Source organism: Lipophrys pholis (genome assembly GCF_963383615.2).
Source record: "Lipophrys pholis genome assembly, chromosome: 20".
Classification (NCBI taxonomy): domain Eukaryota; kingdom Metazoa; phylum Chordata; class Actinopteri; order Blenniiformes; family Blenniidae; genus Lipophrys; species Lipophrys pholis.
Window position 1 is genome coordinate 10,506,023 of NC_137648.1, and position 18,473 is coordinate 10,524,495.

General features: G+C 41.2%; 1 protein-coding gene across 2 annotated transcripts; it reads right to left on the reverse strand.

The window, feature by feature from the left end:
* Window positions 1–5,077: 5,077 nt before the first annotated feature.
* On the reverse strand, window positions 5,078–17,648 carry qtrt2 (queuine tRNA-ribosyltransferase accessory subunit 2). Of its 2 annotated transcripts, none has more exons than XM_080489916.1 (9): window positions 17,450–17,642; window positions 17,091–17,339; window positions 16,955–17,010; window positions 14,376–14,452; window positions 12,825–13,034; window positions 11,743–11,942; window positions 9,530–9,681; window positions 6,464–6,578; window positions 5,078–6,335 (listed from the first exon to the last, which is right to left on the reverse strand). In XM_080489916.1, exons 2-9 carry the CDS (start codon window positions 17,306–17,308, stop codon window positions 6,074–6,076), a joined length of 1,290 nt encoding a protein of 429 aa, XP_080346042.1. In that variant the 5' UTR covers window positions 17,309–17,339; window positions 17,450–17,642; the 3' UTR covers window positions 5,078–6,073. The 2 variants fall into 2 exon arrangements, with proteins under 2 accessions (XP_080346042.1, XP_080346041.1); XM_080489915.1 differs by having other exon boundaries at window positions 5,079–6,335; window positions 9,512–9,681; window positions 17,450–17,648.
* Window positions 17,649–18,473: the final 825 nt, after the last annotated feature.

Here is an 18,473-nt window from a genome sequence, read left to right on the forward strand (position 1 = left end):
AAGAAATGAATTCACTAATGACTAAAAGAAGCAGCAACCAAACAGCAGAGATAAATTACCAATGTGCAGCCCCCTCTTGTAACGGATGTTAATGCAAGGCCTCGAGTGCATCATCGCCCCTTGAACACGGCTACTGATGCAAAACTGCTTTCATGTCTGACATAAGTAATGGGTAACTCACGGAAACTTTAATCATTTTAACCGTCTTATTGATTTCATAAAATAGATCCATAATAAAAGCAGTGTCATTTACACCAATGCATAATTCCCACTGATCCTGTTTAGAAGAAAATTGGCTTCAACTCTGGAAGATCCTCAGTCTTCGACAAAAGCAGTTAGGACAGCTATCACAGTTTTTCATATCCATTCCTTGAAGTGCATTGGTTATAACAAGAATCTGAGTTGGACCTATGCGTTGGTCACTGTGAGTGGTTGTAAAATGCTTTTTTTTTCTGATATCTTAACCAACATGAAATTTAAAAAAAGCGCATGAAGAGTTGAGAGTTGAAGAGTTGAGTCTTACGGCCCTTTGGAGAGAAATTGAGGGTCACTGCTCATTCAGCTTGCCTCATTTAGACAGTGTGAATGTCCCAGACAGGTAAGAGTGAATGCAAGTATGAATAATACATCATGTGTGCATCTGATGAAAATTTAGACACTGCAGCATGTGACAGACTAAGACCTGTATTATAAAGAAGAAAACATCAGAATGAAGTCAAATCACTGCCTGATAGAAAAGGAGATATGTTTTGATGATCAACATTAATTTAAAAACTGGCTTAATCCTTCTGAGAGCAAGTGAAGGCATTAATTTATCATGAGAGAAGCTCCAGGGCACAGACATGGAGATGGCCTCCCCACTTCTTCTCATACAAGGAAAAAAACACACAACAATTATGAAAAAATAACATTTTGTGGCTCCTCGTGGGGTTCTTGTTGTCAGTTTTGGTTGATTTTCAGCCAAATGTGTCCAAACCACTAAAATTGTCAGGTGGCCCTGGGGTCAATGCCCGGTAGGTCTCTTCAATAATCCATCAATGACCATAGTCACTGTAACACCTTGTCAAATCAATGATTTAAGCTTTCACCACATTACAGGCACTCAACCTCTCTAAGTGTCAGAACTCGCTGAAAGGACTCTAGATTCTGAAAACAATCATTCACAGATAAACCGCATCATGCGCCAGCTGTTATTTCCACCACAATGACGCCCACTGCACCTCAAACTGCTGGCTTTATGACTGTTTGTCGCAAAGCCACGTTGTTTTGGGAGCTTAGCCCCATTTCATATTGAGCTATCGCGTCAGATGATAATCTTGCTCCCATGTAAAGTGCCAGATAAATGTGAGGCTTGGCTGACGCCGCAGACTTGTCTAGGAGAGGGGCGATAAAAGAAGGAAACTTGAATAGGAGTCTCCCATCTGTATAATTGGTTGAAATAAGCAGTGAGGGCCACCTGCTGACTGCGCCATCAGAGCTCTTTTACATGGAAATAGTACAGAGTGTCACTCAGTGCAGCAGAGAACACGACTCGCACAGAATTAGAATAAACGGAACCATCGGCTCCAATCTGCTTCACGGAAATATTCAATGTTCCTCAATGAAACATAACTTTGATGTCACAGAAATATAAAAGCTTTTATTTTTAGGTCACATCATATTTGCTCTGGGCTAAATTCATCCCTTTAAAAAAAAAGTACTTTCTGTAACTTAAATCGCAAAATGATGGTTTAAACTGCTCACTAAAGGGATTTATCTGCACCTTCTATATTGCTTTATCTAACTTGCAGTTGCACAGAGCTGAAGAGGAGCCAAGCTGACAGAGAAAACGTGCAAATTCCAGAGAATTGAAACCTGGGACATTCCTGCTGTGAGGCAGGAGTGATGGCCACTGCACCACTGTGCCGTCCTATAGCAGTGACAACGCTTTAGACACATGCAAACTTGCTCTGCCCGCCTGAAGCGGTGATTATTCTTATATGAACTGTAATAAATCCATACACAGTCGTCACCAAACTTTATGTAGCATTTCTGCTCTTTACTGACTTTGTTGTATTTGTATGGCCCTGTTGGCAGAATATGTAGTGGAGAAACCAAAGAAGGGAGTTTTATTCATTTTTATGGGAATAAAGGGTAATAAACTGGAAAAAAAATAATCCCAAAGTGCAATTACTTTAAGGTAACTCTAAGGTGCTGTGAAAAACACTGTGATAAATGTATACAATAAATGGTAAATGGATTTCACCTATATAGCACAGGACCCAAAGCACAATTTAAAAATTGTTTTTATCACCAGACGAGAAACGTGAAACTCGGGTTATGACAAACCACACTGCTTGAAAAAATAAATAAATCAAAAGGTCATAAGACACAATGAATTTACCTGTAAATAGACTCACTTTCCCCACAGACCTACAATTAGAACATTAGGATCACTTGCACGTGACAAGGCGCCGGCGTCCGATCCGATTCGCATCAATCAAACTGCTGCAAAAGTTAACGCTGGTTTTGATGGATCGGTGTTGGAACTGACTTTGCGTCAGTTTGTTGGGGCAGCAAAGGGGAAATCTCAGGCAGTTGTGAGGCATTCTGGTCAGTGGCAGGTAGGGCGGCGGTACTGCTGTTGTACATGGATTTTCACACTAAACTGAAACAACTGGGTAAAGTTTAATTACTGACAATTGCTTGTTTTCCTCCCAAAACAAACAGGTTATAGAAAGAATTTGACTGTGGTGACCACAGAAAAATGGTCAAGGTCACTGGGACCAGTAAAATTGTTTGATGGCAATATTTCATCCATCTTAGAAATGCCTTGACGGATTTATTTATATTATTTTTCTTTAAATTTTGCCCCATTGCATCCACTCTCACACATTGACGGACTGATTAGCCAAAGGTTCATGTCACTGTAGCCTCACATTTCACCCTTTTTTAGTGAAGCATCATAAGGTAAGCGTATATTTGTTTTTATGACACTGGTGAACAGCTTTTACTATATATTCACTAAATCTAGACAGACATAAATGACATTTTGTTGCGTGTCAGAGTTTCACAAGCCTGGCTGCAATCCTAGCTTTTTCTGTATTGTTTTATTATAGCAAACTATGGACACATCATATAGGCTTCCAAGTCATTCATATTTCTTCTTCGTACAATTGAGCAGTAAAGCCCAGTTATTTCAAACTCTTCCCCCATCTGCTAAATGCTTATTTATATTCAGTACTTTCATTGTGCTGCACCTCATCATTACTGCCGTCAATACGCTCCACTTCACCCTCCAGTTCAAGGTCACCAGCTTGATAAATATTTGTCAAAATGAATAATTGTCTCCAGTCTGGACTCATTAAAAGGAAATTCACTCAACACGCCACAATAACTACTTCAAATGAGTCAAATTATAGCAATCGCCGGATGAAATCTTGTTTTTCATTACACACTGCATACTTACCAAGGATAGAGTCTTTCTTGCTGAGCATGCTCTTGTATAAATCTTTGTCGGATACACATTCGAACACAGAAGATGACTTAACTACCCTCACTGAAACAGTCCAAAATATGCTCACAGCCGTTTCCAAGCAAAATATGGCAATTCGCTTCCATTTCTATTTTTAACAACTAATCTTGAAAATTGACTTTACCGCTTCCATGATAGGTTCTGTTGACTACCATCCCAGTAAATCCTGAAATAAACATGGTCTAGAGGTCACGTCTTGTTTTAGCTTCCACACTTTCTCCCCACAGGCATTAATGAGGTGTCCGGTTCTCGTCTTTTCCAGCACGTTTTATGCTTTTATTCCTTCAAGATTAATGCGCAGTGGCCACCTACTGATGACAGCAAACCCCCCTGCCCACTTCTTTACTACCCTCAATATGGTTAAGGTAAAAAAAACAAATAAATAAAAATAAATAATCCACATTGTTGCTCCATAAATCTGCCAAACTCTCGTCCCTCTCGGTCACTCCTGTGTCCCCTACAGACATCTCCACAGTCCGGCAGTTAATTATATCTCCTCTCCTTCAGAAAAAGTCTCCCTCCATCACTGTATGGAAGCGGCTATCACCCATATCTTTATCAGATAAAGATAACCAGTTAACCTGAGAGCGACGTGGCTCTTTTTAATGAAATTCATAATCTCAGCATGCACAGTGTAGTAGCCTGTGAAGCTGACGATACAGCAAGATGATCCGTTTGTGAGAGAAGCTCTTACTTACAACTGGGGGGAAAAAATAATACTGTGAAAAGCCGTTTCTGAATAGTATAAAACATGAATGTCATGTAATTGTTCAGAGTGTAAAACCCATGTAAGGCTAAGCTTCATCACCTGTGGGACTGGAACAAAATTCAGAACGCTTGGTGGGCGCGGTGCAGAAACATCAATACAGAAACATTAGAACTGATGTTTAGACCCCATTATCATACATCCATGTTCCTAACAACAGAGAAAAACAAGGATCCTAACAAGGAAATCCATCACGGTGAAGAACACCAAAGATTATTTGAATAAGAAAACAATGATCATAACTCCTTTTTCTAACCTATAATTGTTCAGTAATCCACACTGGCAACACCAAACTGCTCATGACACCAGTCCAGTAGGACTGACATCAAACAACAAAGCAACCTACATCGGAGAAACCCAGCATCTGACAGATGGTGTTCCGATAATAACCAGGACATCAACACAACACCAGCGAGATGATGCAAGAATTTAGAGGTTGGAAGCACACTAATCACTCCGTTACACCCTGAGACGGTTCACCAATCGATCGCAGGACAAATACGGAGAAACCGTCCGTCACACACACTCGTATCCACACTTAAGAGCCGTTTTGAGTGACCATTTACCGACAAATACACGCTTTTGCGCGCGCGCGCACACACACACACACGCACACGCACACGCACACGCACACACACACACACACACACACACACACACACACACACACACACACACACACACACACACACACACACACACACACACACACACACACACAACCAATCAACAACAGGAATATAACTCCATTCTTAAAGAATCCGCCCCATCCACCCTAGACATCACTTGAAATACATACAGAGGCATCAGTTGTTGGTTTATTTAATAACTGAGTGTGTCAGCATTAAGATGTTGTTGTCTTTTTTGTCTTACTGTGGGCTGTACCACAAATTGCCCCTTGGGGATAAAAACCACAAAAAAAATTACCTTGACCTTGAAAAAGCTACTGTGAAAAAATACTTTGGTTTTTCTGTAGAGATGGGAGAAACAGTGACATTTTCCTGGAATGAGGGTGTGATTGCACTGATTGAATTAAAGTGAAAAACGAATTTCATAAAATGTCTTTTTGATTTTATGTTATTGGAGAGTTCTTAGTCTTTATCTTGCAGGATTGAAATGTTCTTTGCCATTGTTATTCACTTTTCAAAAGTTTGTCTCAAAATTGAAAATGTAAAAATACCATAAAACATGAAATGACAGAAATCATGACGAAACCTTCAGGAACATTTATTGTAAGCATGATGTCTTACTGGATAAAAGGGGGACGATTGATCCCATCCGTTGATCCTCACTGTGATCAGTACTCTCATGTTGGTGAGTTCAGAGGACATTAGTCATCCTTTGACCTGCAATCAGTCCATGGCAGCGATTTAGTGCTTGTCAATAATTATCTGTCATTAATTGCCACGCTTTTCATTGTATGCTAAAACTTCCCGACCTCTCGTCCAGCTCCTTTTGCTCTTCAGCTGCTGAACTGTCTCACTCCTCTCCTGCTCAGATCAATACATCCGCTTTCAGGTAACGGGACCATAAGATGTGAAATCAGGACACAGGCCTGAGGCAAAAAAACATCAAATAGCTGCTTTTATCCGCTCTGCTCTTATCCTCCTCATTTAACCAGACATAGTTTCAGTAACATATGGAATGAGTCATCCTTGAAGGTTTGTGCAGAATCACTGGAGTTTGATCCTGCGCCGCCAAGATGAACTGAGTGCCTTTGGCTATTTCACTCCAGTAAAAAAAAAAGGCACTTGCCCCTTGTCCGTCTCAGATCAATCCTTCCTTTAGCTTTCTCACTTATCAGCCTCATTCTTTCCTTTCTGCCTGCCTGTGTCTCTGAGCACCCGCATTTGAAGGAGGTCCAGTTTGTCTGTGGCCATCGCTTTTCTCAGGGCGTTGAAGAAGCCCTGATAGTGGGCCAGGTTGTGGATCATGAGCAGGACCCCAGCCAGCAGCTCATTGGTCACCAGCAGGTGGTGCAGGTACGCCCTCTGGTGGGTTTTACAGCAGTAGCAGCCACACCCCTCCACCAGGGGCCCGAAGTCATCTCGGTACCTGGAGAGAAGTTCAAAGAATGTTCATGAGAAGTTCAAGAGCAGGCACTTATAAATGCAAAACAGGACTTCTGCCAACACACAAAAGAGAATAAAATCCTTTGGCATCTCACAATAGCTTCTGCAAACCTCTTGTCTTTGAGATCCATCTCGAAGGACGTCATCTGTGTTTGAGCAGCGCAAGTAATATCACCATTCTGAGGAGTCTCCCCTGCTGCGTCTTTCTCTTCCTCCAGCTCCAGCACTGCCAACACATACAAGCGTGTTATTTATCTCAGCGCAAACCTGACACACTATAATCTCATCCTTTCTGGGGAAGAAGTCCGAACGTGCACAACAAGCAGCGGGCTAAATCCAAACCATCTGAGTTTGTGGAGCTTGACCCCATGGTAAACACTTCTGTGCCCCATATCTCCCCTGTTGTTCACATGTAATTACAAACAGGCCATTTCTCTGATTTGCAGTGCTTGCCTTACACACATGGTTGCTCACTGCAAGGTGACTTAATGGGAGAGGAGAAAAGCACCAAAGAGGAGCCATCTCTAACAAGAGGCCTGTTTTTTTAACTAAAAGTGTCTCTGACGTGAGCCATCGACACAAGCGATGTGAAACACGCTGAAAAAAAAACCCAGACGTTCAAGAGAAAAAAAAAAGGAGGGAAAGAGGTGAACAGCAATGCATATGATTAAAGATAAAGATTAAAAAGAGGCAACGGAGGAAAAAAGGTGCTTATTGGGAACTGCAAGAGGTGAAGCAGAGAGCAACAAAGAGCATAAACAAAGCATTAAAAGGAAATTATCAAAGGGTCTATATGGAGCGTACAGGGAGGGGGAGGGTGTCTGATAAGCATGTGAATAAAGCCAGACAAAATGAGGCTTGACCAAAGCTAATAAAATGGAAAGGAGGGAAGCATGACGTGCGCTGAAGATAAATTTTACATTACAAAGGCAGAGAGCAGTAATAACAGAAACTGAAGCATAGAGAACGAAAGAAATCGAAGAATAAACACTATTTCCTTGAAACCACCCTTCTCATGCCATTTAGATCATTCATTATTAAGGGTAATGATGGAGAATGAAAAGAAACTAAATCCACATCTTTCAAAAGCTGCACTCGATCAAAAGAAAGGGGTGGGGGGGGTCTGCAGATGAAATGCATGTCTCATCTCTCCTTCAGTTTGAAAGTTTCAGATATTTCTATGCACCTCATCTGCAGCTTTTAGTCCCATCAACGTTCCCCATGTTGTTTTATTGCCTCTCATCCACTCCCAACACTCTGTTCTCAGCCCCTGTAATCAAGATCACACTCTGAGTCTGGTTTATTCAGAGAGTTCTCCCTCTTTAAAATAGATTTTTCCTCCAAACTGTTGCTCATGCAGGATTTTTTTAAATCGTTTTTTAATAGCCTTACTATTTAATGTGCTCTGAAAAGATTTTTGTGGCAATACTGCGCTAGATACATGAACTTGAAATGAATCACTCAGCTAAAGTAAAGAGCAAATAAAAAAAGATACTGAATATAGTGTTTGAACAAATTGAAGGCGTAATATGTAACATTACCATATGTAATATGCAATATTAAATATGTAATAACACCATATGCTAGAATCAAAGAGATTAAAATTATAAAACAGGTGCAAGGAAAACTTCAAAGTTCAGATAGTTTAAAAGAAATATGGATGAAGAAAGAAAGAGTGCAACAGAGCAATACTTGAATGTAGAAAAAGGAAGATAGCCGGGAATTAGCATATGATACCATGTCAGAGAGATGAGTGTGAGCGGGGGAGTTGGCACAGCCTTCCCCACACGGTTTTCTAATTGTCTCACATTAGATGGTAGCAGATACCAAACTCCACTCTTTCACCAAGTTTAAAGCAACTTTTTTAATTAGGCACAAAGTCCTCAAAACTGGCCCGGCGAGTTTGAGCGTTCCCGGCGCCTCTCGTCGTTAAACTTCTTGGCCTCCTCACTGGGGATAACGGGGAGGATGACGAGCTCTGGCTTAATTGTTGCCTTTGCCAGCTCCGAGATCCGTCATTGATTTTATATCACCAGCTGTATTTCTCTCCATCCAATTAACTTAACTGATCGCAGGCTCGGACACACATCAGGCGCCATGCACATGCATAATTTCACTAGCTATTACCTTTATGTCTGACCTTAATGCAGAATAAAGGCCTCTTCTACAGGGCAAAACAACCACCGCACCCACACCAACACTCGTTATTCATTCATTACATGTGGAGCGGTTCGACCAGCTGTCAGAGTCAGCCTTGTTGCTCAACAAATTGAGACTAGATGAAGACTTGTTCATTTGCTGACACCCTGCACAGCTTTCGCACTGAACCATTAAAGTCTGCACACACGTGCTGCGATTCTCTGTGCTGTTGTGTGACGTGACTACAAGAACCCAGACCATTAAGGCTGCTTGAATTTTTAACCTGACATCAGAGGCTGCCCCCCTATGGAAATTAACAACCCCTGCTGGGGACTTTAATAGTTAATCTTTATCAGTTAACGTCGTCATTAAATACATCAAACAAAGCCTTTCTCTGACACAATAACACTTCCCTGTATGAGATATATCAGCTTACTGATCCTTTGAAACCTCTCTCCCTCTTTTATGTATAAAAATCAGAAAAAGGAAACTATTAGGTGGAAGGAATCATTCACGGTTCTTGATAACCCCCCAATCTTGTGAATTACACACTGACAGGCCACTTTGTGTTAAACACAAGATGCAAAGCTCTTAGAAGTGAAATCATTCCCACCATTAAAAATGGTATTTTGTGGCTTAAGGCAAGGCAACTTGTTCTGAAAGGTCACTTGCTTTTACAAGACCAGAAATGTAGGAAATAAGTGCTGCACAACTTGAGCTCCATTTGATGCTTTTGCCCCCTTTTACACTGGTAATGAAACCTCACCGTCGTTTGATCTAAATGTGCAGCACATCTGAAATTAGAAACACAGCTACAGGTTGCCACCTAATAAGTACAAGTTCAGAAAAAAAATTTGGCTCAGTGTTCGTGCGACACAAGTTCTTATTGCGTTGAGACTTCTTCCATTTTTTTATAGTTTAAATACCTCTATATTATTAATGCACTTTCAGTTTATAATTTCAGTGCAGAAAGAAAAAACAACAACAACAAATACTTTCCGAGTCCAGCTCACACCACACCTGTAGGGGCCGCTCTACCTGCGCGCTCTGGGTCCAGAGAGATGTCGTAGTTGAAGCAGAGAGCGCAGCCTCGCTCCGTCACCTGGAAGGGGAAAAAACCCTCGAAGATGTCCACGCCAGCCTCGACGCACGCCAGCACCTCGTCGGGTCGTCCGACGCCCTGCAGCAACCTGACGAGTCGGTAAAGAAAAACTCATTAATGTAATACAACAATCAGAACCAGAACCAGAAATGGAATCAAGATAGGATTTGCTTTTGACCTTTATTTGGAAACTCATTTAAATATTTGAATATTGAATATTTCCATTCTGACTGTTCTATTAAGGATTTTCCAAAATATTCTATGATACTCACAAATTTCCACCACTGAGATTAGTCTCATGCAACATCTATGTTCCTCACTAAGCACATACACAAACGCAGTACTCAACAGTAGTGAACATCAAATATATGGGTTACATGGATGTAACGTGTCTGAAGCAATTCACTGCCACTCGAGAAGCGTGTTCTTACAGCGGCAGCGTGCTTCCTCTCTGCCACAACATGTGCACCCTCGAGTGTTTATGCTTTCAGCTAACTGGCTCCATCCGACTCTGCCTGCAGGCGCCGAGGTCAGGCCCAATTTAGCATTCGATAATGACACCTCTCCACATTTCGGGAGAAGGCTGCATCCTCTAACCGCCTGGAGAACCAGCAGGGACGAAACCCCATGGTATTCGAGATGCTCCTGTTCATTAGTCAAACTCGGCACAGCTCACAGGGACTGCGTGGTTACGGACTGACGCTGCTGGCAGCTCCGCTCCCTTGTACTCTGAGCCACTTGGAGAGCTCCTCCATCACCTCCGGCAGAGGAGTGCTCATTGAGAAGTCTCTGGAAGGCTGACTTAGTCCGAAGAAGTTACCAATTCTAGAGGACGTTTGTCCTTGTGCTAAAAAAAAGGTAACTGTACTGTGTCAGTGCCGTCTAACTGCAGAGTAAAGCCTGACTTTAATCTGCTCAGAGGAAGTCATTTATTATCAGCCAAGGAATGCTGAATATTCTGAATCAGTAAATGTGTCATCCATGTAGAAGTTTTTGTTGCTATTATGTATTTTGTAACAATTACTCCAACGTGAAATGGCACAAATGAGAGCAACACATGTCCCATGGTAACTTGTCTTTTCTTTCTCAACAAGACAGAAACAAACACAGAATGAATAAACACAGAAAAAAACGCATCAAATCTGTTCAATGAAAAGAAAATTAGAACCACAGGGTTTGTGGAGTTTAGATTTGAAAGATGACAAGAGCTTATTTGTGAGTGTTGTATATTTTAAAGCGATTATAAGCCTTATTTCATTCAAAGATGTCCAAATAAAGAAAACAACAAACTCAAGATCACAAAAAAATGGTCCTATGAGTTTAAACCTTGAGCTTAATAGTACAAAATAAAGCTTGTTTAGTTGCCATTTGTTAGGAAAATCTATGTATCGATTAAAAGTGCCACTAAATAAAGGAAACTAGGTGGTGCAACACTAAGGAAACATAGCAAACAGCTGCAAAACAGTTAAAAAGAAAATGACATGGCCGCTTAAAGGCTGAGGTGCGATAATTACTGCTGACAGACTAAGGAGGAGTCGGGAAGCTGAGCTGAAGCTGCTGGTTTATAATCAATAGCAGTGAGGATGGTCACGAGATTACTGGGATCTTCAGAAGGCCTCCCTTTCAAAATAAGGGACCTCGAGGGAATTCTGAGTGAAACAGAATAAATCAGGGAAAGAAGTAACCTTAGAAGAGAGGACCAGTGCTCGCTCTTCACTCACTGAATCTAACGGTTTAAAATGAAAACAGCCACAATTACAGGAGAATAGTTAATGAATTCCACTGTGGTTTGGCTTTCACAGAGACTTAGTTATCAGATTGGCTTCTATTGTTTTCTAGCCATCAAATAAATTAGAGCCGAGACGAGGAGTTGATCAATCATCGGTTGATCAATAAAAGTTTTTCTCTTCCTCCTTTTCTAAACTACTTTATCACTATAAGATTTATCATAATCATTTCAAAAGTCTTTGTATACTTTCTCTATATTTTCACTTCGTCTAATTTTGTCATTTTCTTCCTTTTTAACTTTCACTCTGCTTATCGTTGCCTCTTCCTCTGTTGCCCCTGTTGTTTTTCACAACTTGATTTTCTGTGGTGCTAAATCATTAACTGTAATTAGTTGACTTATTTCACGCGAGCACAGACGAACCTTGGTTTGTCTTCAGGCAGCTCCTTGGTCACAGCGGCGATGAGCTGAGTCCTCAGAGGCTGGTCCATGGAGCCTGACTGGAGGCCGTCCAGGCAGAATCCTGCCACAGGCCTCTTGGCCGTCTCCCTGGCAGAGCGCTGCCTCTCCTCCAGGATATCTCCTCCCTCCACCACCCCGAACACAGACACTCCCTCCAGCTCCTGCAACGATGGACGGTTGATGATCAGCATTTGACTTTCAAACCATTGGCGACTGATGATAAAAGCCCCAGGTCCATAACAGCAAATGCTCCGTGGCCGACTTTGTGGTGGAAAAGCAGATTTCTAATCAACTGCAAAAAAAATGATACACAGGAGACTTTATTTTTTGGAGGAACCCATCTGGATTTTGATGACCTGATATGAAGTTGACTGCCCATCACAGGCACGAATGGCACAGTAGGGGTAGTTGGGAGGCTTGGTAGCAATCAAGCAGCTCAGGGCGCAAAGAGATCATCGAGAATCACTCGCCCTGCACTGTCAAGTCCCCTCACTACAAGGTTTATTGTTCGAGAAACATTTATTTTGTGATCCGGCAATAAAACAGCTCATAACTGGAGCTTTCAGCAAAGATAAACAGGCAAAAAAAATAAAAAATGAACAAATGATCACATTTTTAAACATTAAAAAGACAGAAACACACCCGTGCAAGCAGATACAAACGAAATTCAACAGACTATTAAATGAAAATACCGATGTCCTGTGGTGAAAGCCCTATGTGGAAAACATATAATCTCGCTTGAAGTATAATAGATTGAAGGAGCGATATGCACCATTAATTGCGGCGCTGCAACAGCCTTCCATGTGAACCTTGAAGTGAATTAAAAGGACTTCATTAGTCATGTTGGAAGCTGTAGCCTCACAGAGCTCCGGACAATATATATGTCCTAACCATGGCCAGCCATCGCATAGCTGCATGTCGCCCTGCGTCACCACGAAATCTCCACACATCAATTCCTGTCTCTTCTGTTTTTGTGCACCAAAACGGACTATGGGGCCGAGCCTACACATGGATGAGCAGTGTGTGGTTGCGTGCATGTGTACCTGTGATTGTTGATGCAAAAGCAGGCACTCATCCAAGTGAGCGAGAGTTCGATCCACTGACTTTCTGACCCTTTTGCGAGACGTGTTGACCTGCCACGTCTCTCCGTCTGCCATGCTCTGGTACCAGTCGGGCTGCACAATCTTCTGGAGGGCCATGAACTTGGCTGCTGTCAGTTCGATCCGCCCACCGCTGCCCCACACTGACACCGTCTAATGACATCACACAGGAATTGTTATATGAGAAGACATTTTGCCCTATCTTGTTTCTCTTCAAAGGGAATCATGAAAAATATGAGACGGGTTGTTCTTTTCTGCGAAGAGCTCATTAAAAGCATCTTTCTTTGGCAAATAAACTCGCCAATCATCACTTGTGCTGATTTGAACATTCCCATATCTTTTTTAAGTGACAGACCAGCAGAAACAATTGGACAAATGGACTGTAAGATTAATAGAGGATGAGAAATGTTGAAAATGTAATAATAGAAGAGGAACATCTCTGTATGCTAAATGGGACTTTGCCATGGCGCCACCTTTTTGGAGGGTAGTAGGAAAACCTTTGATGGATAACCCAAAGAACCGATACCACAATTTTTCCACATCAGACCTTACTGTATTCAGAATTTGGACTAATATTAACAGATTTTGTTGTAGTACCCAGATTTAACCTAGAACAACTGAAATAGCCTCCTAAATAGACGGCTTAGTATCGTTACAACAATGACAGTTATACAACAGTTATATTTCGAACTGATCATGAACAAAAAGCAAAACAAGACGGCAAATTGTTAAGATCTCCATAAAAAATAAATAAAAACATAGGAGGTTTGTACTGCATAAGAATTGTAGGGGGTGCATAAGTAGAATGATTGAGAGTTCTACTTTTAAAGTCTAGATGAGCACATTAGTGTTCAACTGCATGGTGGGGTAGTGTTTAGAGCTCTCACCACACAGCACGAATACACCCAGGTCGATTCTGGGTTTAGGGGCCTTTCTGTGTGGAGTTTGCATGTTCTCACTGTGCATTTTGTCCTTGTACTCCAGATCTGCCACAACCCCCCCTCAAAAAACATGCGTTTCATGTTAAATGGTGACATTGTCAGCAGGTTTGTGTTTGCCCTGCCATCACCCTGTGGGACATTATTGTCTAATTGCTTTGACTGCAGTCAGTGGTAGGCAGCAGTGGCTCAGCTTGTAGAGCGTGTCGTCCTGCATTCCCAAGGTTGTTGATTTGATTCCCCCAACTCACTGTCTCTCTATGTGTCTGGATGTCCTTGACCAAGACAGTGAACCTGAAGTTTCAGAAGATGTGTAAACAGCCATCATCGTTAGTTTTGTGCATGAATGAAAGAGTAGAATTTGATGGATCATGTTAAATTTGTTGTAATATAGACAAAATTTCTTTTTTTTGGGGTAAAAAAACAAACACCAACAAACATGGCACAAATCCAAGAGTCAATCAGTACTTCTACAATGCACAGAAAAAAAACAGGTCTTTAAAAACCCCCTGTATATTTCAGGTTGAGTTGTACTTGTCCTAAAGCAGACTCTGACCTTGTTGGTGGTGTATCCCGGCGGGCAGACGGTCGCAGGGTCATGAAGAGAACAGTACAACACAGTATCATGAAGACCTGAAAAACAGAAACTGGAGCGTCACACAGAAGGAAAAGTAACTACGGCAAAGGGCCAAGCATGAAAAAAGGTGACTGAGTGGGAGACTTTGTTGTTGCATGTGAGTGTGATGACTCCGAGTCTGCTGTGTGGTGTGAGACGTGGCCTTATCAGCAGAGCCAGCTGCAGCACAGAATAAAAAGGTGAGAAAACAAAGGGCTTAATAGTGGCAAATGCTGTTATTATTTCTAATTACTCAATCACAACTCCTGCCTTCTGGGGCTTTGAAGACAGCACCATAGTAATCCCTGACACTTTAGAACAGGTGACGCCACCGTGATTACATTTCTAATTTCCACTATGGTTGCCTGAGGCCGAGGAAAGCTTTGTTTGTCAGCTTCTGCTGTACAACGGAGCCAGATGAGGTCATTCTTGGAGGCCAGTTTCTATGAATATTACCGAGAGCAGGACTACTTTCCCGTCCGGCTCACAGAGCAAATCAGCTTTTCACCACTGAACCCAATAACACTGGGTCTTTACAAGCACCACAATTTGTTCTGGATATTCAATTTTAGCCTGCAGGAATAACGTTTCTTTCCTTTGGAGTCCGTGTGTGTTCTGCATGTGTGACATTTGCGTCAAACACGGTGTTAAACAAGCTCATATTAATCTGCTGCGGTGACTTAAAATCGACTAATACAATGGATTAATATATCAGCCACACTGAACCAAACATCGACCAGATTATTTCAGAGGAGTTCAATAAACTGTCACTTTGATCCTCTGTGGCTTCTGACTCGGAGGTGAGGGATTCGTTTGACAGCTTTCCTTATTTCATCCAGTGTGTAATGTAGACATGTTTTAAATGGCAACCACATACACAATTAGTTTCGTCCAAGGCTGCAAAGTCCAAAGCCCTGCAAACATATTGAAGGGTTCTTTGGAAGGGAATGATTACATTAATAAAAGGGTAATTACAGTCATTGCATCAATGTTCAGAAATGTTAAATGTAAAGAGCATTGCTCAGTTTTAACACTTGCTCTAAATCTCTACTGCTACAAAAATGCAGCCGTCTGGCAAGGCAATGCAGATTCATTAAAAAAGCCACAGAGTACTGCTGTGACAAAAATTAATTTAGGATGTTATGTTTTCATGCTTTTTAATGGAATTGGAATGAGCTGCAGTGGGGAAGTTTAAGAGTGAGAATTTCTCCAATCTCACGCCGAGTTTGTGATTAAGGACAAGAACAATATCTTTGCGTTTCCTACACAGGAAGTCCAAGGTTAGTTTTTGATCCTCACAGTTGTGGAGCTTGTAATGACATAGTTTGGAAGTGTTTTCATTTCACAGTTAAGTTCCGCAGCTTGAATTCCAAAGAGGTTACACGGTACAAAAATTAAAACACTGCATCTGCTAATAGTTTTAATGTCAGTGAAGTACCTCTGGAGTATGATTTAGATTCTGTGTGAATTAAAAAATAGATGAAATTCAACGAAATTTGTGAGATTCCAGTTTTTGAAAATGTTGGCAATATTCCCACATTAAACACAACAGTCTGACAGTTCATTGACATCCAGCATCATCACATTACAACAGATGGGATTATTGTTTGGGAAAACGATGTCACCGAGGCCGCAAATACATTTTCCACAAAGTGACAGTGGGCCGTCATAGAGCCTGTAAAGCCCTCCTTGTCTAACTTTCACACTTCAGATTTTCTAATTAAACAAAAAGCATCTCTGCTTCACCACTGTAATGACATAAACACTGCTATGTATTCCCTTGTTGTCTCAGCAAAGCACTTATTTGTCAAGTTTGCACCAGTTTGCCAGATTGATCAATTCAAATACAAAATAATGAGAATTATATTTTCCAAGGTATAACATGTCCATAGACTAGCTAGAGGGACCAAGCGGGCTCCATTTCTACCAGTTGCACAAAATCCAGTTTGAAACACTGTAAAGGATTACATGACTTATTGTGAGGAGGCAGCAGTTTAAAAAACAAAACAAAACTCAACAATTCATCTTCACAGCTTTGATTAAATGAGCAGTACCTTTTTATTTACTTTCATACGCAAAATGATTATGAAAACTCCCAAGCCCCAAGATGGAGAATACAATAGCTGGAGGGAAAGCTTATGAGGTAAAAATTAAATGTTCTGTTTTGATTTTCTATATTTTATTAAGATATACTTGAATTTGCAAGTGTAATTCAATGCATCACCTGTATTAATAGCAAATGTGAATTGAATGTCAAAACTGAAGCATACATTCAAAGAGTAAAGGAAGAAGCACCACATTAATATGAATACTGCATTTCATGGCTATATGATGAAAGCCTGATGATGGATTACCTATGGATCAATAATGGACGAGTCAGAGGAGCACAGGGTATCATCATGATTCATGTAGAATAATTGCTCTGGGGTTGGTTAAAGGTCCCTACTTCTACTAGTTATGATATCTCTGAATGACAAGCTTCCATATAAAAGCATTTTAAAATAAATGTAGATGTGTACCTGCAAACTTCCCGAATCCGTTCATAAAGTCTTCCAACACCTCCTGATGCTCTGCTCTGCAGGTGAGATGCGAAACAGGTGTAAGTTTGCCGTACGATCCAGTGTGGGGTGATGATGGGAGAGGAGTGGAGCTTACACATTGGACAGGGTGACCTGAGTGGCGGAGGGGAGGCTGCTCAGGGTGTGCAGAGTGTCCTGGGTGAGGTGAGGGACTGTGCCGAAGTGCGTGTACAGCAGACACGCAGGCAGCTCCAGTGAGTGCTGCCCCGTCCTGCCGAGTTCCCTCAGGACACCCAGGCGACCACTTCCCTGAAGCACACGCGTTAGCTCCAGCTTCATCCTACCGCCAGCCATCCCAGTAGCTTCAGCCGAAACGCTTCAAAACCTATACGACACCGACACCACAGTGAAGCTGAATGACACTGTGTTTTTACTCCGAGCCGCAGACTCTAAACAGCACGAGAATTAGCCACGATGCTAGCCACCACCACTCACGTGTTTGGAGTTCCGTCAACTTTCCGCTTATGTGAGATATTTGATGCTATCGTGGAGCGCCCTTTACAAAGTATTACAGAGTCACGGATACAGTTAGGAAATGTGTACACACCAATAATTCAAAAACATCTTTCTTTTGCCCGTAAACAAACTAGCACTGCTCAGCTGGAACTACAAGTCGCTGAGAGATGTCGTCATCAACTGCGACAGCATCCCATAGATAAAAACATTTTGTTTATTAGTATTTAAGTTGTCGTGTTTTTGTTTTGTTTTGGTTTTTTTGGAAAGTGCCGTCTATTAAACTGACAATTGACTTAAAATTACAGCACAAAACTTCAAAGTGCTACAAATGAGGTTTGTCAGAGTTAAATTATCACTGAGTCTGAAAATCATCAGATTTCAAAGGGAAACATTTGTTCAGGAAACCCACATAAATTGTCTTTAACTTGTATTCCAACGACTTACTCAAAACATTGAAATGTTGGTCTGAACAGAGCCAGCATCACTTTTTTAATCACATCAGTGAAGCTTGTTGTGAAACGACAGCAACATACAAAATACTATCAAAAAGACACATGCTTTCATTTTTGTTGTAAAAAATAATACATAGTTTTGTTGTTTTGTGTTAGTTTATAGTAAGTAGTTTAAGTAGTTTTATTCAACTAATTCCACCAGATAACGGATTCCTTTATTGTGTTCATGCTGAATAATAATAATAATAATAATAATAATAATATCAATAATAATAATAATAGTTGTTGTTGTTGTTGTTGTTGTTGTTGTTGTTGTTGTTGTTGTTGTTGTGACCACAATTTAACCGATGTGAACCATTTAGATATCAAAGCTTGCAGCTTTTTCAGGACATTTCTGCTTTGCTGTATGCTATTTACATATAACTTTAACAGTTTCTGGATAAATCGCAAAAAACCTCTGAAAAATGTCCCATACAAAACGAATGGTGGGAGAGGCACCGCATGAAGGAGATCAAATGGGAGAGACGGGCACACAAGATTTTCTGGAGGAC

What these genes read in the sequence shown, in the direction of transcription:
- qtrt2 (XM_080489915.1), bottom strand. Translation starts at nt 17,308, where the DNA reads ATGGCTGGCGGTAGGATGAAGCTGGAGCTAACGCGTGTGCTTCAGGGA. An exon ending in CGGATTCGGGAAGTTTGCAG is followed by an intron (nt 14,453 to 16,954) that starts GTACACATCTAC and finishes TCTGTTTTTCAG; the next exon opens with GTCTTCATGATACTGTGTTG. An exon ending in AGGTAGAGCGGCCCCTACAG is followed by an intron (nt 6,579 to 9,511) that starts GTGTGGTGTGAG and finishes ATGTGTTGGCAG; the next exon opens with TGCTGGAGCTGGAGGAAGAG.